Here is a 24053-nt window from a genome sequence, read left to right as displayed (position 1 = left end):
CAGCAAATCTCCTGCAGCGCCACGACGTCGAAGTTGCGGGGATGTAATTCATCGTAGATCATCTTGTCGCAACCTGCGAAACCTAGCGACTTGCAGTTCCTTGTTCAAAGCTTCCAATCGTGATCCTTTATTCGTCGCCGATTATATCGAGTCGTATTATCTCTTATATTGGTCGTAATTATTAGTTTTCCAGGCGGCTTATTGGGCCTGCGAAAACCTCCTGTCTCGTCGGAGGGCCGGGCCATCGTGTCAGGTCTGTTTTGTGTCCCACCTGACACCAGGATCTGGGCTTGTGCGCTTTGAGCGGCACACGGTCCCTTTGGTGGGGCCTTCTTGCGGATACATGCAGCTTTTTATAGGAATTTAACAGGGCCCACTGTCAAACCCCACCACATCCTAGGCAAGCCTCACACCACAACTCGCAGATGGCCTGGGGAGGGGTAGTCAAGCCCTTGGTCATAGTCCATGCTGCCCTACAGCTAAGCTAAGCATTACATTAATCTAAGCGTTAACACAGGGTGTGAGTTTGCGCTGTTAAATTTAATAGGCCGCCGAATGGAGTTGCCATAGTTGAAGAGCTGCCTTGTATAAAGTAAATGGGCGCGCTCCGCGGCCCAATTCGACGCAGGCTGATTGAGATGATCACGATCTGAGTGATTATCTTGGGATGCATAATAACTGCTGTCCGGTGGAAATAGACGAAGGATGACCATGCTGAGGGTGGCTGGGTTCGATTCCCAGTGCCGGTCTAGGCAATTTTTCGGATTGGAAATTGTCTCGATTTCCCTGGGAATAAAAGTATCATCGTGTTAGCCTCATGATATACGAATGCAAAAATGGTAACCTGGCTAAGAAACCTCGCAGTTAATAACTGTGGAAGTGCTTAATGAACACTAAGCTCCGAGGCGGCTCTGTCCCAGTGTGGGAATGTAATGCCAATAAGAAGAAATAATAATAAGGATAAATAATGAAAAATAAACTGTTGGTATGTAAAGAGTAATAAAAATGTATTTTTCTCCTCGTTTTTCTCTACGAACGGCTGATGATTTAATTTGGTGTTTGAGGCCACCTTACCCGGATAAAAATTTACAGTAACTTGTATGGCATAAGCCATTGAAATATTATAAATTTTATGGTACACAGTACCATCTATTGTAATTTCATTGTAATTTTTTAACGATAGAAAAACATCTTTATTGTAGCCACATTATAAGAACAATACATTTAAATGTTACTAATACATTACATTACGTTTGTATTGTTTTGTATTGTTTATCAAAAATGTACAAAATGTTAAAACTATTCTATTCCATTGTTATGAAAATCATTTTTATAGATAAAAAATATACGATTCTTCGAATTTGCTTTCATGATAAACAACAGTATAAAACAGTAAAATTTCAATTGACCCTATTGTTTGAACAAAAATGTTTTTTTTGTTATTTTTCATGTTCTGTTAGCATCAATTTATGCTTATCAAGATGTTTATTATTCTTTTATATTATCGATTTTTTAATCAACTTCAAATTTTTAATTTCTTTTTTTGAGTATTTCGTAGTTTCCGTGTGTATGCTGAAGATTTGACATGTTTTCTTCTGCACCAAAACATGAAACAAGTTTCGGAAAGAGAGAGTTCGTAAAAGTGTTTTCTGTTGCGGTAAATGTTGGAAGCCGCTGGTCAAACGGTTGAAGACCAGATCAAGTCAGCTGACCACTTCTGGTTCTCGCTTGGACATCATTTTCCTTCATTGTGTTCGACGTGTACTTCTGGCAGCACCGCATAGTGTCAACATCCTGGATCGCAACAGATGCTCCGATGTTGGATTCAACTTAGCTGGTAAGTAAACTTCATTAGAAACAAATAGGAAAACCCTGAACGAAATTTGAAAAAAAAATCGTTATATTCTAGGTTGAGTTGGTTGGACCTGGTTTGACCACGAGAAACCACCAGATTATGGATCACCAAACGACCAACCGACGGAAACCGACAGTACAGTACCGCCTTGCTGATGAAGTTGAAATGCTCATTACATTCAAGTAATTGATAAAATAATACTTTAGGTTGAAATCAAAATTATTGTACAGGAAACATAAAATTGAAATTATTTAACTTAAAATGCATTTACAAAATATTTTAAATTTAAATGAAAACTTAACTGAAAACCCTGATCAATCCATAAGATGACAAAAGTATCTGACTCGTGCGTTAGAAAAATAGTATATTTATTAGTAAAATGAATTAAAAATTAAAGAACATTAAATTAAAATTTTAATAAGAAAAATGAATGAAATGCAGGGTACAATTTATTTTACTAACAAGAGAAAAATCACATTTCCTGTGAAATGCATAAAATAATAAACATTACAAAATATTGTTACACAATCGTCAATTACAAATTGTAGTGATGTTTGGTAAAGATGAAAGTATTTTTTTTTTGCATCTCACTAAAAAATGTGATTTTTTTCCCTGTTAAAAAAAAATTATTGTAGAACATTAAATTGTATTGTATATGTATAGTAGTACTGGAGTGTAATTCATTCTAAATCCCATAGTACTTGTATGTTAAAACAATAAAAAAAATGAGGAAAAACATTTAAAACACATTGTTTTCTATTGTTTCGTCCCTAGAAATCATCCAGTTAAAGAACCGTAAAATCAATTGTTTTGCTCTGAAATTTGTATGAAAAATTTTCGATTTTTTTATTGTAAAGATACATAACAACCCCTATTTTTTATTGTAAAAGTCCCATTTCCCATTCATTTTATCGTACAAAACCATAAATTTGTATGCAATTTTATTGTACAATTTCCATTACATTCAATAGTAATTATTATGTATTAAATGGTGCTGTAGCAATAAAGTTTATTGTTTTTCAATGATATTTTTTATCCGGGTAAGGCTACCTTAAGGCCACCTTACACCTCGGGAATTTGGTCCGCGGATTTTTTCGCGAAAATTTTCCGCCGGATTTTGGTCCCCGTGCATTTTAAATGGGGCCGGGATTTTGATTTTCCGTGCCCAAATCCCGAAAACATCGCATATACAAAAATGCATGGGGAAAAATTCAGCGGACCAAATTCCTGAGGTGTGAGGCTACCTTTAAGCCCTTGCAAAAAATACTACTTAATGACAACCGAAAATGCCCATTTCCTTTAACAATAAACAATTTGTAAATGATACGAGATCTAATCTACAACGCAAAAATCTCGACTATAGCAGCCATCTTTGGTTGTGCATCCGGGACCGGGATGGGCAGAGCAAAACTCCCGCTGGTCTTTGAATTCGCATTGACTGTCGGCTATCTGGCAGTCATACGTGTAGCAGTAATTATCACAATCGTAGCTGCGATCCGTACACCCGTCACAATCTGATAGAATAATATGAAATTAGAAATAACAAGAATATCGAATGTAGTATAATACTACTTACTAGGCTTTGTGTCAACAACATAGTCGTCATCCTCATCTAGGTGTTCAATTCGTGTATTGGTAACATGCTCTGGTGGTAGTAGAATTAGGATATTGTTGAAATAGTAGGACTCTGCGGTGCGAAGATACACATGCTGTTCCGGACGTTTACAGAATGTACCACACCGTCGATTTTCGGTATGGAAGCAGTTCCATTCGTCGGACCCTTCATTATATCGGCAGATTCTTGGCGAGTAGATATGGCAGCAGACTTCATCTACGGACACCGCAGAAATAGTTGCGTTGAAAGGGCGTTGGGCAGATAAATGCGGTATGTTCAATGGGGAACCTAGCGAAGACGGACCAAGGCCGTGTGTACCACAATAAATTGTCAGAGCGGCACTGCCGCATGCTCTGCGAGCACATGCATCCATCTTTTTCCGGAAACCATTTGGGCAACTAGCTTCCATATATTGGCGCTTTTGGCAAACGCCGTTTTTGAAGTTGTATTCGCTAGGGCAGTGGAAGTCGGCTTGTTCTGTTGAATACTGGCAATAGTCACGGTCAGTGCTAACTGGTATTGTTCCAGTAGGGCACGTTGGAGCGTGGGATATAACTTTGGTGCAAACGGATCCATCGAAGTTAAAGGATGCACTGCAACTTGGATAAGCAATTGGGCAGAAGTTTTCGAGGCACCGCACATTGTTAGGACACTCTGCTGGGGCTGTTCGATGTAGGAAACACTGTCCATTGAATTGGTAGTGGTTCTCAGGGCACTTCAAGATCCCACTAATGCATTTGTCTCGTTTGCGAGCTGTTCTGCTATTACAGGTTGGTTCGAAGTGTTCATCTCGAATACACCAGCCGTTAGATAGCACGAAGTCTGGACCGTTACATTGCAACATGCTGAAACAAGATTCCCCGAGTAAAATTCCCTCGTTACACCTTGCTATTGTTCTTTCTTTATAAACGCATCTGTTCCCTTCCATTGTGTAGCCTGACTTACACGAAGGGAATCCATGTATGCATCTATTGAATGCTAGTTTCCCCTGCGAACACGTAGCGGAACGTATATTCACCGCGACGCATTGACCATCCTTTGTCAGATACCAACCATCTCTGCAAGGTTTGTGATATTTAATACATTTGCGATTGATAATGACCATGTCCGTAGCGCACTGTGGAGTCTTAGATGAACAAGTTACGCAACGCCCATTCTTCAAAACGTATCCTTTGCCGCAGGCCGGTGTTTCAATGTACGAACACAACTGATCTTGTTGTATAACTTTTCCATTGCACTGCGGTGGAAGCAATTTGATCTTTTCGAACTTGGTACCGTTATCATAGACACACATGTTCTTAACACGTTTAGTTTCTGCTGGACATCTAAGTTGTATTTGTTCCGTACTCTGACATGTCGTTCCGGCGAAGAACATGTCTTTGCCAGAACAGGTTGCCATCTGAACACAAGATTCGTTTAGTTGTGTAAATTTGGGAGGGCATTGAAAGTTTTCGTATCTCCGTCTGACGCAATGGCCGTCTTCAACTGATCCTCCGAGGCAATCAGTCTTGTGCAAACAAATGCCTTCAATGTAGATGTAGTTTTTCTGGCAGGGCGAAGGAGAATGGTATTCCATTTTTCTACATATGGTTCCTTCTCGAGTGTACTCAGCATCGCAGCGTATTCTTACGCAGGTTCCGTTAGACAGCGTGAATCCCAAAGGGCACATTACGCTTGTTTCTTCAATTTTCAAACAAGCACCTTTCTCTAGCGTGTAACCGTTTTGACAGACGCGGTTATAGTAAGCAATGCAGGTGTTGTTTTCCTTTTGATACCCCGGCGGACAGGTTAGGTTTACGATTGTGTCTAGATTCTCTTGAGTTACACAGCTCTCACCAATACCACAGATGTCGGAAGGTTGATGGTTAGCGCCACCGTATACGGCACCAAACTGTTGGACTCCGTATGAGCAAGGTTGTACCGGACATGGTGGGCTGAAACATTGCGATAAGCAGTACTGTAAACTGCACTGAAGACCATAGCAAGGGTTCAAGAAGTTGAGGTACGGGGAGAAATATCCCATTGATCTGAATACACATTCATCGCCTATTTTTTCATACCCATTGGGGCACACAAGGTCAACCTTACAGAAACATTTATTTTCCTGATTCATATGAATTGTTTTCGGTGGGCAAACCAATAATCCGTGGTACACTTTAACACATTTTCCTTGCGTCAAAGTATAACCAATAGCGCACTGCAATGGCCGCGAATCTACGATCGCTTCAATTTGTATTGTTTTTATACAATTTCCTCTTTCGTAGCGAAAGCCGTATCGACATTCCGGATTGATAGATTTGTTCAAAGAAGTTCTAGTTTCCTCAACGCAACTGTGCTGTCCAACAGTGTAACCAGCTGGACACTGTTTAGCCGCCATGCAAAGTCCATTTTGATAAACAGAACCTTCCGGACAGTTTGGTATCTCCTGGTGAATACAAACGCCATCCACCAGTTCTTGGTTGTCGGGACAGTTGAGATGGCTGTGGACACAGTAATTATCTACTACATGCCCAGATTCACATTGCACATAGCTTGAAGATTTGCTGATACAATGGTTATCTTTCCAAACATATCCAGATGGGCACAAAGGGTCATATTTCACGCAAGTTCCGTTATTGTGTTGGTACCCCGCGGCAGTATCACACACTACTGCTTGCTCCACACATTTGACACAGATGCCGAAACGTTCGTCATATTCGTGATCAGGTTCACATAGTGGTGCATTACTGATACAATGTTCTCCATCATAGGTTGTCCCAGATGGACAAACCTCCCTCTGCATCCTCATCTCTCGTACGCAATCTCCATTCTCTTGTAGTTTATACCCCGCTTCACATGTGGCGGCACTACTGCACCATCCTTCGTTCCACTGATATCGTCCACAATCCACTGCATATGACATATTCCTCACGCAGAAAGAACCTTCTAACAAAAACCCGGCTGGACAACGTGGAGCATTCAAAGTGCAATAAATGTTATTATAAGGCGTACCGGACGCGCAAAACGCTCGATGAGACTCCAGCCTACCTTCGCACACTTCACCCACTAGTTGAGCAGGTTTTCGACACTGGCAATTGGATATCACACATCCAGCTGAACTAGGAAGCCCTTGTCGACAAGTGGCAGCTGTACTGCTTTCAGAACCACATTCACAGTCACTGGTGAACACACCTTGGCTACATTTGGCTATTTCTACGCATCTTCCAGCGTAAAAACTTCCGCTCTCACACCTAGGACTTTCGAACTTCTTGTGCATACATATTCCATTGTTGTAGACACCTTCATTTTCACATTCCACCGGTACCCTGTACGTGACATTCCGTAGCACTATGTCTGCTCTACCTTGAACAATTTTCAGGCACTTGCCCCTGTGCATGTCGTACCCGGCTGGACACTTTAGCGGAATGATTTCCTCATCACACTGAGAGCATGCCGCATCGCAGTTTACGCAAATCTGAATGCATATCCCGTTGCGGTTCTCATAACCATTGGGACACACTTGAGAGCGCTGCTGGCGATAGCAGAACCCATTTTCCCAGTGGTAACCTTCCGGGCAGTATCGGGTGTTGATGCAGTTGTTCCCCTCCATGGTGTAGCCACTGGGACATTCCATGGTTTTGACGACGCAACGATTGCCCTGCCGGACGCTTCCCGGTGGGCATTGCACTTCTGCGAGGACGCAGCTTCCGTGACGCTGGATGTAGTTCGGTGGACAAATTGACCTCTGGTAGCGACAGAATTGTTTCTCGTTGTCCAGTTCGTAATCCAAGGGGCAGGTCTTGATGCAATCGGCGTCCGTACAGTAGCGTCGAGCTCTGATGTTTAGCGGTTTTTTGAGCTGATGGTCTTTCAGCTGTTTCCTATTCCCTGAAGAAAGAGTTTCGGAAAATTGTAACTGCAGTATCCAGAAAAGCAGTACTACTGCGCCGATGGATGCTTGTATCTGTAAATATGAAAATGAATATTTATTAGACGACAATTTCATTTGAATGAATGTAGTGTAGTTCAACAAAACCTTCGAAAAAAAATCTGATCTGAATGCAAGTTTTAGCCCATTCGAATTCAATTTTTTAATGTTTTATCCAGTTTAGTTGGGCCAAAAAGCCAGTACATCATAAATTGAAATGCTTCAGAAGTTACTTTGGACTGCGTTGGTTTGACATGAGTGTTTCGTTTTTCGAGCACCTCTCTCTGATTTTTACTCAGAGTCTTCTTCTCAGCTAATTCACCGCCGGTTACACCATAACATATTGCTTGTGGACAGTTTGGCTTGCGACGCGATTGTACAACCGTACACCAAATAACCCAAGAGTCTAACGTCCTCAGACGGAACAAGTTTGTCTCAAAAACGCCCGCCACGTCGAGAGGGCCTATCAATTTTATTATCAATCAAATTTTTAATCAGCGGAGTGAGTTCTGATGCACACGACATCATCACAAATGTCCCCCAGAGTAGTATCCTCGGGCTCCTGCTGGTCAACCTGTTCACCTCCGACTTGTCAGAACCTCAGTAGGTTTGTCTGTGTTCGCAGATGACACTTCTCTTGGCCAGATATGAGACAGTCGAGGGCTGCAAATCTCTAAAATCCAGTTTTCTGCAAGCGGTAATGGCCGCCAGCTTGCCTGTGGGTTGGTTGGTCTCTGATTTGACGTTTGTGGAGGTCAACTGCACCCACCGTTCCAAGCATTCTGACCAATGTGGTAAATAAGAAGGTGCTGAGGCAGTGGATTCATGCCTTATTATTTACCACATTGATCGAAATGCTGGGAACGGTGGGTGTAGTTGACCTCCACAAACGTCAAATCAGAGGCAAGCTGGCGGCCATTACCACTCTCGGAAAGCTGGATAACGACAAAAAAACCTTTCTCATCTACAAAGGTAGAGTGATCGGAGCGCTAGTGACAATACTTCAACGAGGCCTGGATGTCCTGACAGAATACCTCACCAGCTGGAAGATTTTCATCAACGTGGCGAAGAACCAGGTCATCATCTTCCCCCACTCTAAATCCCCTAAACATGTCCCATCTGAGGATTTTAAAATCATCATCAACAGCACGACAGTGGAATGGGTCAATGAGGCCGACTACCTTGCCTACCTACCTCGACCCTCATAAGCTTATTTTTTTTACCATGTAACTTCGTTGCGTCTTTCAAAATTTAATTGTTTGTTTAAATTAAGTTGCAGATAAGTTGAGTGTGTTCTTTCATTTTCATTTATTTAGTCTACATCTAAACAGATAACACTGAATCAACAATCTGACGCCACAATACACGGTTCGAGGCCGCACCTCTCCATCCTCGAATACGCCCCACGCTCGCCAAGTCGCTTTGCATCTGGTCTGCCCATCCCGCTCACTGCGCTCCACGCCGTCTCGTACCTGCCGGATCGGAAGCGAACACCATCTTTGCAGGGTTTCTGTCCGGCATTCTTGCGATATGTCCTGCCCATCGTACCCTTCCGGCTTTAGCTACCTTCTGGATACTGGATTCGCTGTCATTGGCGTAAATAAGGGGGGGCCAGGGGGGACCTGGCCCCCTCCAGACCTACTTGTGGCCCCCCCCAGAAAATTTTGAAAAGTAATTCCAACTCAGTTTTTATTTCATTTACATATTTCCTACATATTTCTTAATTTTGATTATGGATTCTATAAACATATTTTTTGTTGCGTTATCACATCTATGACCATTTGTTCAGCAAAGCATCGAAATATTTAAGTTGGACCCCCGGGAACATTTTCTCGATTTTTAAGCTAAAATCAATGCCGCTTCTAAATCAGTTGCTAGCTTAAAATAATAAATTTGTTCTGCATTTGTTTGACTTGTATCCTGGTCGCAGAAACATAGAAACATAATTGTATTAAGATATAAATATTTCTGTTCTATTAAACTACCATCCGCTTCAAAAAAGACTGAAGCAACTACATCAAAATGAGCATATGTACACAAATCCGGTCAATGAAATTTCGAACGACCATTCTTTCGAAAATCTTCGAGTTAATCGCAAGGTATGCCGCAAAACAGTTGATCAAATTCCTATGGAGCTTTTTGCTCTCGCTATATAATTCTGGCACAGAAAGATATAAAATTATAAAACATAAGAATCTTTGTTACAATGACAGAAAAATCAACAACGCATTCCATTGAAAGTATTAGGACAAAACTTAGGCAACCTTCGCACTCACAACAGAGATTGCATTAAAGAAATATTTTTATAATCCTCAAAATATCTTGTTCCATTTAATTTTTTGACGATTTCATAAGGATCATCGGAAAACTCTTTTGTACCTGCTTTAGCTAGAATTTGTTTTTTAGGATAAAAAAAATAGATTTAGAAACCAGTTCGTATCAGAAAACATTTCTTTTGCAGCACAATTCAGATCGATTTGGTTGATTCTCAAGTCTCTTTGATTTTTGCAGAGAAATCTCTCACCTATTCAGAAAACCATAATAAAGCCTCTTCCTAACGTCAGTAACTACAAAAACCCTATGTTATTCTGGAATTTGATTTATGACTCACAATTTTATGACTCATGGAATTTATGACTCATAAAAAACACTTTAGGATTCCAAATTTGTGTTCATCGGTACTTAACTATTTCAGCACATAGCACACATTTTGGAATTGCATGAATACTTATATTGATAAGGGAAGATCCATTAATTACGTAACGCAAAAAATGGACTTTTTCAACCCCCCCTCCCCCCTATGTCACACTTTTTGTATGAAGCATCTGAAAATTTTGTATGGAACGTCACACTTCACTCAACCCCCCCTCCCCCCTCTAAGCGTTACGTAATTTGTGGACGTTCCCTAATGACAAAATTTCGAGGAATTTATTCCACATCTAAAGAGTTTTAAAAATTTTAAGTTTAAAAAAAATCGAGATCTTTATGCATTAAGTAATCATGGAAATGCTTGAAAACTTTCAGAAATATACTCATATCGAATTTCATTTATAGATAATTCGAAGAAGATTCTTGAATCTTAGATTACAGACTTATGCACATTTAGTAACATGGAGAAGACAAGTTGACACAGACACAGCGTTTTGAAGCAATCACAGTATCATTGGAAATCAATTGTATTATTCGCGATTTTTTTTATGTTAGTTCTAGGACGAATGAGCGATAAACTTAGCAATATAAACAATAAACAATTTCTATTGCAATCCATGCGCACAGTGCTTTAAATCGCTTTTGAAAATTACATCCCACCAGCTGGTGCCATGGCCCCCCCTAGACCGAGACTCTAGTTACGCCTATGTTCGCTGTAGAGTTGGGCGAGCTCGTGGTTCGTTCTTCGCCGCCACACACCTTCTTTTTGCACACCGCCAAAGATAGTCCTAAGCACCCGTCTCTCGAATACTCCGAGTGCTTGCAAGCCCTCGTCGAGCATTGTCCATGTTTCATGTCCGTAGAGGACAACCGGTCTTATTAACGTCTTGTACATGACACATATGGCGCGGTGGCGAATCTTTTTTGACCGCAGTTTCTTCTGGAGCCCGTATTAGGCCTGACTTCACAGATGATGCGCCTTTGAATTTCACGGCTAGCATTGTTATCAGCCGTTAGCAAGGATCCGAGGTAGACGAATTCCTCGACCACCTCGAAGGTATCCCCGTCTATCGTAACACTGCTTCCTAAGCGGGCCCTTTCGCGCTCGGTTCCGCCCACAAGCATGTACTTTGTCTTTGACGCATTCACCACCAGTCCAACTTTTGTTGCTGCCACCTTTGCAAATGTTCGGCCGACAATGTCCATGTCATCCGCGAAACAAATAAATTGACTGGAATTGACCCGGATCTCCGCATAACACCTTCCTGACACGAAAGTCCATCACCTTGTCTTAGTCCCCGGCGCAATTCGAACGAACTGGAGTGTTCGCCCGAAAACTTCACACAGTTTTGCACGCCATCTACCGTTGCTTTGATCAGTCTGGTAAGCTTCCCAGGGAAGCTGTTCTCGTCCATAATTTTCCATAGCTCTACGCGGTCTATACTGTCGTATGCCGCCTTGAAATCAACGAACAGATGGTGCGGGGGCAGCAGGGACTTTGTCCAAGGGCTTGACGATCCCTCCCCAGGCCATCTGCGAGTTGTGGCGCCTGCCTAGGATGTGGTGGGGTTTGACAGTGGGCCCTGTTAAACCTCTATAAAAAGCTGCATGTATCCGCAAGTAGGCTCCGCCAAAGCGACCGTGTGCCGCTCAAAGCGCACAAGCCCAAGTCCAGGTGTTAGGTGGGACGCTAAACAGCCCTGACACGACGGCCCTCCGGCGAGACAGGAGGTTTGCGCAGGCCCAATAAGCCGCCTGGAAAACCAATAATTACGAACAATATAAGAGATAATGCGACTCGATATAATCGGCAAAGACCTAGGCGACGAATAAAAGATCACGATTGGAAGCTTGGAACATGGAACTGCAAGTCGCTAGGTTTCGCAGGTTGCGACAGGATGATCTACGATGAATTACATCCCCGCAACTTCGACGTCGTGGCGCTGCAGGAGATTTGCTGGACAGGACAGAAAGTGTGGAAAAGCGGGCATCGGGCGGCTACCTTCTACCAAAGCTGTGGCACCACCAACGAGCTGGGAACCGGCTTCATAGTGCTGGGAAAGATGCGCCAACGCGTGATTGGGTGGCAGCCAATCAACGCAAGGATTTGCAAGCTGAGGATTAAAGGCCGTTTCTTCAACTATAGCATCATCAACGTGCACTGCCCACACGAAGGGAGACCCGACGACGAGAAAGAAGCGTTCTACGCACAGCTGGAGCAGACATACGATGGATGCCCACTGCGGGACGTCAAAATCGTCATCGGTGACATGAACGCGCAGGTAGGAAGGGAGGAAATGTATAGACCGGTCATCGGACCGGATAGTCTGCACACCGTATCGAATGACAACGGCCAACGATGCATAAACTTCGCAGCCTCCCGCGGAATGGTAGTCCGAAGCACCTTCTTTCCCGCAAAAATATCCACAAGGCCACATGGAGATCACCTAACCAAGAAACGGAAAACCAAATCGACCACGTTCTAATCGACGGTAAATTCTTCTCCGACATCACGAACGTCCGCACTTACCGCAGTGCGAATATTGAATCCGACCACTACCTCGTTGCAGTTTGCCTGCGCTCAAAACTCTCGACGGTGTACAACACGCGTCGAAGTCGGACGCCGCGGCTCAATATTGGGCGGCTACAAGACGGTAGACTAGCCCAAGAATACGCGCAGCAGCTGGAAGTGGCACTCCCAACGGAAGAGCAGCTAGGCGCAGCGTCTCTTGAAGATGGCTGGAGAGATATTCGATCCGCCATTGGTAGCACCGCAACCGCTGCACTTGGCACGGTGCCCCCGGATCGGAGAAACGACTGGTATGACGGCGAATGTGAGCAGTTAGTAGAAGAGAAGAATGCAGCATGGGCGAGATTGCTGCAACACCGCACGAGAGCGAATGAGGCACGATATAAACAGGCGCGGAACAGACAAAACTCGATTTTCCGGAGGAAAAAGCGTCAGCAGGAAGATCGAGACCGTGAAGAGACGGAGCAACTGTACCGCACTAATAACACACGAAAGTTCTATGAGAAGTTGAACCGTTCACATAAGGGCCACGTGCCACAGCCCGATATGTGTAAGGACATAAACGGGAACCTTCTTACGAACGAGCGTGAGGTGATCCAAAGGTGGCAGCAGCACTACGAAGAGCACCTGAATGGCGATGTGGCAGACGAAGATGGCGGTAGGGTGATGGTCCTAGTGGATCGCGCGCATGACATAATTCTACCGGCCCCGGATCTCCAGGAAATCCAGGAGGAGATTGGTCGGCTGAAGAACAACAAAGCCCCTGGGGTTGACCAACTACCAGGAGAGCTATTTAAACACGGTGGTGAGGCACTGGCTAGAGCGCTGCACTGGGTCATTACCAAGATTTGGGAGGAGGAAGTTTTGCCGCATGAGTGGATAGAAGGTGTCGTGTATCCCATCTACAATAGGGCGATAAGCTGGATTGTAGCAACTACCGCGCAATCACATTGCTGAACGCCGCCTACAAGGTACTCTCCCAAATTTTATGCCGTCGACTAGCACCAATTGCAAGTGGGGCAGTACCAGACGGGTTTTATGGGCGAACGCTCCACCACGGACCAGGTGTTCGCCATTCGCCAAGTACTGCAGAAGTGCCGCGAATACAACGTGCCCACACATCATCTATTCATCGACTTCAAAGCCGCATATGATACAATCGATCGGGACCAGCTATGGCAGCTAATGCACGAAAACGGATTTCCGGATAAACTGACACGGTTGATCAAAGCGACGATGGATCGGGTGATGTGCGTAGTTCGAGTTTCAGGGCATTCTCGAGTCCCTTCGAAACCCGCAGAGGGTTACGGCAAGGTGATGGTCTTTCGTGTCTGCTATTCAACATCGCTTTGGAAGGGGTAATACGAAGAGCAGGGATTAACACGAGTGGCACAATTTTCAATAAGTCCGTCCAGCTATTTGGCTTCGCCGACGACATAGATATTATGGCACGTAACTTTGAGAAGATGGAGGAAGCCTACATCAGACTGAAGAGGGAAGCCAAGCGGATTGGACTAGTCATCAACACGTCGAAGACGAAGTACATGATAGGAAGAGGTTCAAGAGAAGACAATGTGAGCCACCCACCGCGAGTTGGCATCGGTGGTGATGAAATCGAGGTGGTAGAAGAATTTGTGTACTTGGGCTCACTGGTGACTGCCGAAAATGATACCAGCAGAGAAATTCGGAGGCGTATAGTGGCTGGAAATCGTGCATACTTTGGACTCCGCAAGACGCTTCGATCGAATAGAGTTCGCCGCCGTACCAAACTGACCATCTACAAAACGCTCATTAGACCGGTAGTCCTCTACGGACACGAGACCTGGACGATGCTCGTGGAGGACCAACGCTCGAAAGGAAAGTGCTGCGTACCATCTATGGTGGGGTGCAGATGGCGGACGGTACGTGGAGGAGGCGAATGAACCACGAGTTACATCAGCTGTTGGGAGAACCATCCATCGTTCACACCGCGAAAATCGGACGACTGCGGTGGGCCGGGCACGTAGCCAGAATGTCGGACAATAACCCGGTGAAAATGGTTCTCGACAACGATCCGACGGGCACAAGAAGGCGAGGTGCGCAGCGGGCAAGGTGGATCGATCAGGTGGAAGATGACTTGCGGACTCTCCGTAGACTGCGTGGCTGGCGACGTGTTGCCATGGACCGAGCCGAATGGAGAAGACTCTTACATACCGCACAGGCCACTTCGGCCTTAGTCTGAATAAATAAATAATAATAATGGTGCGTTGGGACCTGGTATTCACGGCATTTTTGAAGGATTTGCCGTACAGTAAAGATCTGGTCCGTTGTCGAGCGGCCGTCAACGAAGCTGGCTTGATAACTTCTCACGAACTCATTCACTGATGGTGACAGACGACGGAAGATGATCTGAATCTGGGATATCACTTTGTATGCGGCATTAAGGATGGTGATCGCTCGAAAATTTTCACACTCCAGTTTGTCGTCTTTCTTGTAGATGGGGCATATAACCCCTTCCTTCCACTCCTCCGGTAGCTGTTCAGTTTCCCAGATTGTGACTATCAATTTGTACAGGCAAGTGGCTAGCTTTACCGGACCCATCTTGATGAGCTTAGCTCCGATACCATCCTTACCAGCTACTTTTTTGGTCTTTAGCTGTTGGATGACATCCTTGACTTCCCTCAAGGTCGTCGGTACCGAACATTGTTGATGACGGATAGTTTTGGGCGCAGTTTACCCATCACCAGATAGTGGTCAGAGTCGATGTTAGCGCCACGATATGTCTTGACGTCGATAATGTCGGAGAAGTGCCGTCCATTAATCAGAACGTGATCGATTTGTTATTCTGTCTGCAGTGGTGATCTCCACACAGAAAAAAATAAAACTATGCAATCAAATGTAATGCGCTTTCTATCTGAAAAGCGGCTTATTTTCTTTAAAATGAGAGTAAAAATCGTCTCCGTAAAATGTTTGTATTTTATGTAAAAGTAATTTGTTTCGAGGCTGTGTGTAAAATTAAAAGTATGCGCTTTTGTCACAGAAGTTCAAGAAATGTTAAATCACCTTACGTAAACACGTAGCCGGTGCTGTGACACCGAATGATGGAAAGAGAAAACAACGTTATTTTTTTATGTGTAGTCGTTACAGCTGAGCCATCAGACTGCAGGTGGCAACCAGTTCGTCGATATAAAGTTTTTTAGCCTCGACTAAGAATCCGATGATTTCTGTTGCTGCTGTGTAGCTATTTTTAGATACTGCTGGAACCTCGGCTGGAACCGAAAAAAGTAAACGGCCATCTACTGAATGTTGGTTAAAAAAAACTTTTGCCACCCGATTGTAGGTAAGTCTCAAAAACCGTTCATGAGAAAGTGCTAGTGAATAGCGTGTTCGAGAGTTCCGAGAGTTCTGATGTGTTTTTATTTGTTTTTCAGCAAATGTTTCTATCACCCATGGTCCCGGATCCGGCAAAAATACGGCGCACTAATATAAAGATGAAGGTAGGTCAATATGAAAAGGTTGATGCTGGAGTTCACAAGCCTCAATGATAAAAAAAACAGTTCCCCGCTCCAGTGCTTCAAAGTCGTGAGCAAAATTAAAGATTGATGTACCGGGGCTGGGGCACCAGGCTTATAATATTTATGGTACTCAATATTCATGCAAGATTTTTCTTTCTTTTTTTAGGAAATTCATGGCGTAATGTCCTCAGAAGACTATGTTGCACACCCTTGTCCTGGCCAGAGGCTTTGTTCACGGGCTGACGTACAAAAGTGGCCACCGTGTTTCGGGAGATGCAGCAGCTTACACCGTCTAAATGAAGAAAAAAGCTTGAAATAAAAAGTGAAAGTCATTCCTTGTGATTTGTTTATTTTCATTTCAATTGGAAAGATGATTGGAGCACGGCCTTGCCGGTATGGGGTTCTTCTAATTAGAAAATGAAAACTTTAATTCTGAATGAAAATATTTCACTATATTTTTTATACTGTAAACTTTTTTATTTGACAGTTCTACAATTTAGTTTTGAATGTTCAAACTTTTAATTTTAGAGCGTTGTGGAACTGTTAAGCCATGATTATTACAAAAGTTGGTGTACTTTTATTTTGAACATGTGGAACTCTCTACGAAAAAGAACCAACGCAACTTTTTAATTTCACCAATGTTTTTTTTTTTAATTTTAATAACGAATTTTCTTTCTGTGCAGGTGTACCGATACGGGAGGCTGTGTTGGAAGTAGGTGCTGCGAATGGCCATATTCTTGGAGGCGAAATCAATTAGTCGTAGGCCGTTTTCGTTCGTTAGCCGGTGAGCGCTGAACTTCGCAATAGTCGGTCTAAACTCCTCCTCCTCCTGAGCGTTCAAATCTCCTATGATGATTTTGACGTCGTAGCTGGGGCAGCTGTCCTACTCACGTTCCAGCTGCGCGTAGAATGCGTCCTTATCATCATCAGTGCTTCCGGAGTGTGGGCTATGGACGTTGATTATGCTGAAGTTGAAGAACCGGCCTTTGATCCTCAACCTGCACATTCTTTAATTGATCAGCCACCACCCGATCACGCGCCTTTGCATACCGCCCATCACTATGAAAGCTGTTCCCAGCTCGTGTGTGCTGCCGCAGCTCTGGTAGATGGTATGATTACCTCTAAACGTTCGCACCATTGATCCCTTCCAACAAACCTCCTGCAATGCTACGATGCCGAATCCACGGTCCTTGAGTACATCGGCGAGTATGCGTGTGCTCCCGATGAAGTTGGGAGATTTGATGTTCCGAGTTTCCAATCGCTAGTCCCTTTTCGTCGCAGTGGTCTACGCCGATGGTTCCGGTCCGTACTCTCTTGTTGATTTTTCGTTGTTTATGTCTTTTTTAAAGGCCGGCTTGCAGGGTTTGACACCAAACCCCCTAAATTTCCGGAGGACCATTCCTCCTTATTTCCGGTGGACCATGGTGCACAGTTTCACTTAGAGTCCCTCGCTGGCACTCGACCGATGATCAGCCGCCCCTAACATGGAGAACAGACGCTGTTGTGAGCCTGACATGGAGAACAGACGCTCAGTAAGATTTGCACCTCCGGAGAGGAGCAAACCCCCCCCCCCCCTTCCCTGTCAGCATACGACCATAGTTCCCACCGGGGTTGGTTACCCGATCTTCCCTAAGGTTGCTCGTATCCAGGCCAGCACCACGGGGAGGTAGGGATAAGAGTTGCTGGGTAAAAGGCTAAGGACCGGGTACAGGTACGCCAAGTACCAATGGTACGCCGTGCCAAGTTGAGTGTGTCTTCATGTTTAATTTTGCATCGTTCAACGTTTTGGCAACTCACATTTTTACCTGTGATGGTGCAATCAAGTAACAGGAAACCTGGGGTGGCATTGCGCATCTCGAATCGAATCACTCGATTCGTACGTTTTTGCATTCGTTTCGAAAAAAATGCGGCATTATTTATTTCGTTCGACTTCATTCAATCGCAGTACAAGATTTCGAATGGCGCTGTACTAGCTCAATCGAGTATGTTCTGTCAAACGAGATGTAAACAGAGAGAATAAGAGATAGGTGTCTCCGTGTTTAGTATGCCGCCCGCTGGAGAGACAACCTCCAGCGCATGACGAATGTGAGTAAACAGAGAGAATAAAAGTAATTTCAGCTGCGTGTAGCATGTTGGCATCTTTCGGGGCATGAATTGACAGTTAATTTATCAACAAGCAAATTGTGCTCAATGACTATAAAAGGGAATATTATTTATTGAGCAGTTGTAACCGATTAAAACATTATGCCGATACGACATGTTTTGAAAATTGAGATATTGTTATTATGACACAAATTATAAGTTTTATGTTTATTCGAGTTTATGCCACAGATCCAATTTTGAGCTCAATGATTTAAAGCTAAAGAAGGATTCAATAATGATGTTTTGATGTTTCCATGTGTTTTAGTTAAATGCACTTGGGTCATCTCTCGCGCGTTTTTTTGTTTATTTAACTCAACTATTTTTACGTAGATTTTCTCCATAGATTTTTCACGCGGTTTATCGAAATCGTCAAGAAGTACGTGGAAACAGCAAAAAACATAAGTCGTTTTTACGTGGATTTCGGGATAATAAAAGATTGCATATTGTTTGGGGACTATAAAAGTAGGTAGACTAATGACATTATTTCCTTCAAGATACAATAATGAAAGATTTATTCTCTTCCCGTAGAGAAATAATAACAAATATAATTAAAAACTTTTAGCAAGAAATGACTCTCGAACAACATTCGAAAGCAATAAAGGTGACGAGTGTTTTTCATTCGACTTGAGTCGTTTTTCAGTGTGCTGTCGAGCTTCCGTAATGCCAAAACATCTCGTAATTCTTGTACCTCCTCGAGCATTCTCGAACGATGAGTCGTTTTCGAGATCGAATCGTAAGCCGTAATGCCAAACATGTTCAACTCGATAGAATTACGTTCGAATCGAGATGCGCAATGTCACCCCTGAGTACAAAACTTCATAATCGTATGGTTTTTATGGTGAGTCAACATGCAGTCACTTCGAAAGGTGCTGTAGTAGAGTGAAGGACTATCAATCACAAGATCCATAAATCGAATCCAGTTTTATATTTTTATTTTATTTTTTTTCCGCTGTAGTATTTTGCAACATTATTGCAATTTTACTGTAATCGAAGGATGTCTCCGTAGACTCCACTTTTTTGCGCTTTTTAGATTGCAAGAGAGTTATATTTGATGGCACATACGCAAAGAGTGTTTCTTTCAGAATAGTTGCAACACAGTGGAATGTTCAGTAATGAAACAAGTTGTGCTGCTAGGGTAGTCCTGACAGTTTGAATATTTGAAAATGGAAGTAAGCGGAGACGCCTACTAGGTGCATTGAATTTTAGAGAGGTCAACACGTATGGGCAACAGAGTGTAAAATAATCGAAATTATTTGGTGAAGCCCACCTTTCTTCACTTGTCACCTCACTTCCAGACACATTCACTGATTTTTTTTTTCTGCACATAGCAAGCATTGTCAGTGACAGTTGAATGAATGAGTCGATGGAGTAGTCATCTGACTTCTATGTTTTGAATAATCATGCGATGTTTGTCAAAAATCGGACTGAAGTAGCTTCAGCAAGTTGAATATTTTACGCTCTGATGGGCAATCAATTTTGGACTGAGATCAGAAACGAACAGCGATTTTGCAATTTTTCGACGAACACTCAAAAGCTCCAATCCTATGAGTTTGCAGCGATCTTCATAACGAGGGAGATTCAAAGGATCATTCCACGGCAGATAACGTAACGCAAATCTGACAAACCTACGTTGTACTGATTCAATGCGGAGGATACTATTCTGATCAGAGCGTAAAATATTAATTTTCATTAAGCTACTTCAGTCCGAATTTTGACAAACATCGCATGATTATTAAAAACATAGAATGAAATAGTCAGACGACTACTCCCCGGACTCATTCATTCGACTGTCACTGAATGTGTTTACTATGTGCAGAAAAAAACATAATTAGCATTGTTTATATTGATGTTTACCTTCGAGGTGGTCGAGGAATTCGTCTACCTCGGATCCTGACGGCTGACAACAACGTTAGTCGTGAAATACGAAGGCGCATCATCTGTGGAAGTCGGGCCTACTACGGGCTCCAGAAGAAACTGCGGTCGAAAAAGATTCGCCACCGCACCATATGTGTCATGTACAAGACGCTTATAAGACCGGTTGTCCTCTACGGACATGAAACATGGACAATGCTCGAGGAGGACTTGCAAGCACTCGGAGTATTCGAGAGACGGGTGCTTAGGACCATCTTTGGCGGTGTGCAAGAAGACGGTGCGTGGCGGCGAAGAATGAACCATGAGCTCGCCCAGCTCTACGGCGAACCCAGTATCCAGAAGGTAGCTAAAGCCGGAAGGGTACGATGGGCAGGGCATGTTGCAAGAATGCCGGACAGGAACCCTGCAAAGATGGTGTTCACTTCCGATCCGGTAGGTACGAGACGGCGTGGAGCGCAGCGAGCGAGATGGGCAGACCAGGTGCAATACGACTTGGCGAGCGTGGGGCGTATCCGAGGATGGAAAGATGCGGCTTCGAACCGTGTATTGTGGCGTCAATTTGTTGATTCAGTGTTATCTGTTTAGATGTAAACTAAATGAATGAAAATGAATATTGATGTTTACCGTTGAAAGTGCCTCACGGATGCAAATCGGATTCAGTTCTATGTGATAAATTACTCCAATCATTTAAAACGTGTTTACTGCCCCTATTTGCATAAGCGTCCCATGTCAGTTTTCTTCAACTTGAGTGATATGCCGTTAAATTTTTTAAACTCGTTTTACATGGAGAAATGGAAAAAAAATCTAATAAATTGATAAAACCTACCTTTCTGAAAATTTAGCATAATATTCTTCATCTGGATACATTGATATGGAAAGAAAGAAAATCAAAAACATCAAAAATCGACATGGGACTCTTATGCGAATCGCGGCAGTTTAGATTTCAGATAATTTATCGATTTGTAGAATGTGCATAAATATTCAATGACTAATATTCAATCGAATATTGACATTCCAGTGCCGACTATGAATGCGTCTGAAAGTGAGCTGACAAGTGAAGAAAGAAGGACTTCACCAAAATATTTCGATTATTTTACACTCTGATTCTGATAATAAGGTGCCCAAACAATAGATCCATATTCCAATACGAGCAGTAAAGAGCTTTAAGACATTGAATGTGTTTGCAATGCGGAATATAAACCCGAGTGTTTTCGATGTGTAGGCAATGTGTTCTTTTAAGGATAATTTGTGGTCCAATAAAACCCCCAAATCTTTGATAACAGATTATCTTGTGAGGATTACTTCTCCAATTTTATAATCAAATTTTTAATCTGAATGCTTGCGCGAAAAGGAAATAATAGAGCATTTATCGGCATTAAGCTTCATTTGATTGATCTGACACTATTCAACAAATTTGTCAAGTACAAAGATTAAGGGACCTAGGTGACTTTCTTGCGGAACGCCGGATGTCGCAGGAAAATATAATGAGATTGTGTCACCTATTTTAATTGCCATTTTTTTACTTTAGTATATTTTCAATTCACCAGAATACACGACAACGACAAGCTTCTAGAAGATATTACTTGATCAATCTGATGGAGACGCGTGGCCTTTTATGCGACAGCGCGTTCGGTTGGCAATGGAAAACATAATCGGCGCAAAAGCGCTATGGAGGGCTGATTCTGTTAACTAAGCAAGACTCCTTTGCTCAAGGCAAATTGGGTTAATGGCAATCATTTAGTCAGTAAATAGTTTTTTGTGTAGTGAACGGACCAGGCCCCACTGATAGATTGTAACTACCATTACTTAATGGATTTATACAGTCAAATTTTGTCCCTAATGCCAATCACGCTGTGTGTTTGTAAAATATTTGTCACAAACTGCAAACACTTCGTTTCAATTTTTGAACAGTACCGAAAACGATCCCGGTGAGTTTTCTTTATCTCGTATCGTAGATTTCTTCAGCGTGTCGTCTGGACCGCCTGCAGGGGTTGGACCTTATAGAATCATCAGTTTTGTCACCGTCGCGTCGTTGTTTCTACTCTGCTTCACATAAAAAAAAAAAAATATGAAGATAGTGAGATAGAATCGTACCCAACTTTTCCAATATTCGAAGATTTGATGTGATTAATATTACTGCAGCTTGAATTCCATTGAATCTGATGCCTTAGTAATCAGCACTGAAGTATTTGGATGTTGTTAATGTTTCGTTAATCTGATTTTTCCTAGCTAAATATTGGTTGACAAGTTTTGTTTTATCATGACTACTCCTTCAATGATACGTTTAAGGGTAAAACGCAAACGTTTACGTCAACTCAGTGTTTCTCATAGTATTTTTCCGATTACTCTGACGAATACCAACCATGAGATCTATGATTTCTGTATTGCAGAATTCTTGAAGGTTTCTGTTCTGCCATTGATCCGATTTTGACAAGGAGGAAACTTATTCCATCAGAGAGTACGGCTAATGCCGCAATTGTTATTATACGTTCTCTTCTAAATAATGGTGCACTACAGTTTCTTGTTTAACAGTCTTTATGTTTAATTCGCTTTATGTACACTAAACCACTTAGTCCGATGCACGACGGCCAACGGTCGACTACATGATCCCATTTGGCTCAAAGTTATAGGTCTTCAATAATAGGGCAACTATTATTCAACCAGTCGGTCTTATGTACATGAATTTTATCATATACAAGCTCGTATACAGAAGAGTCATTTTCTAAGGCCTTTTGGTTATATTCATGAACTAACACTATGTATTATACAATTTTAACACACATTATGATCATCTGATCAATAAACATTTGAAGACAAAAAAACTCCAACTACCAGCGTTAGGCAAAGTTAAACACTACTTTATTTCCACTGTATTGCATTAAAAAACTTCAAACCCGTACCTTCCGAACTACCATCTTAGAAAACTATTCACTTTTCCACTTTTTCCGCAACTGGGACCAACTGCCGTAAGAATCCACAGCAAACTGAGACGGCTTCGCACAGTTCGATGCGTTTATATTTTCCAATAGATCATTTTCCGTTACAAGGATGTTGATTTGATTCTTGATAAGAGATGCGATCCATAAAATATAATGTGATGAATGAAATGTTTTGAATGGTGTTAGTAATCAATCTAAAACATGTATTTCCTGAGAAAATGGTTCCAATATAGACTATACGCAACCAGCGGGGTCTCCAGCAGCCTGGCGAGCAAAGGCATAGGATTGCCAAGCCGGAGATGGTGAGTTCGATCCTCGGTCCGGTCGAGGATTTCGGGTTGGATACTTTCTCGACACCCTGGACATAGTGTTTCCATTGTACTTGCCACACAAGATACATAGTCATGCAATGGCGGGCATAGCAAAGCTTTCAATTAATAACTAAGGAAATTCTAAAATAATACTTGAGTTGAAAGTTGAAAAGCAGGTTGGAATGTAGAGCTATGGAAGAAGAAGGAGAAAAAAGAAGACGTAACCAGAGGATGCAAGATTTTTTTACAGATCTGTTTGATAATCTTGTATCTTCCTCGTCAATAGTTCTACTTATATTCCAACTGAAACTTGGCATGTTATTAAATTTACTACTCTTTTCGCATTTCCTCAATTAATAGTTGGAAGCTGTTCTATTTCTATGCAGTCGAGAATGCTGCCTAGAACATTTTAGATCGGACCGAGAATCGAATTCGCCACCTATCGCAATAATAAATCTATATACAATTTTTACAAATTCTGAATTTTGAGTTCCTTAACTAGCTAATCTAGTCTATCACTGTACAGTTAAGTGACAAAAAGGACAACAATGTATCGATTTTCTTTATCTTCGTTGGCCGCCATTATCGTTCTAGAAAATAGGTTTTCGAGTATCCAACGGGAATTAAACATCAGACTTCCGGACAAAATACCGATAAATAACTTGAGGTTATTGACCCTTGAACACACATTTATAGAAAAATGATAGATGATGACAATGACGTTATTAAATTTAGACTC

The 24053-nt window shown here is 42.5% G+C and overlaps 1 protein-coding gene and 1 long non-coding RNA gene across 2 annotated transcripts; one reads left to right on the top strand and one right to left on the bottom strand.

Moving 5' to 3' along the window:
- Positions 1-2890: 2890 nt before the first annotated feature.
- LOC134211984 (zonadhesin-like) lies at positions 2891-23053 on the bottom strand. The gene is made up of 3 exons (XM_062689425.1): positions 22965-23053; positions 3432-7413; positions 2891-3369 (listed from the first exon to the last, which is right to left on the bottom strand). Exons 1-3 carry the CDS (start codon positions 22977-22979, stop codon positions 3188-3190), a joined length of 4179 nt encoding a protein of 1392 aa, XP_062545409.1. The 5' UTR covers positions 22980-23053; the 3' UTR covers positions 2891-3187.
- Positions 15666-16383, top strand: LOC134216088 (uncharacterized). Its single transcript, XR_009980476.1, has 3 exons — positions 15666-15875; positions 15967-16032; positions 16217-16383. It is a non-coding gene; the product is annotated as an uncharacterized LOC134216088 (long non-coding RNA).
- Positions 23054-24053: the final 1000 nt, after the last annotated feature.

The sequence above is a fragment of the Armigeres subalbatus genome, chromosome 2 (genome assembly GCF_024139115.2).
Source record: "Armigeres subalbatus isolate Guangzhou_Male chromosome 2, GZ_Asu_2, whole genome shotgun sequence".
Classification (NCBI taxonomy): Eukaryota; Metazoa; Arthropoda; class Insecta; order Diptera; family Culicidae; genus Armigeres; species Armigeres subalbatus.
Note: the sequence above shows the minus strand (reverse complement) of the source record. Positions and strands in the feature narration are given on the sequence as shown.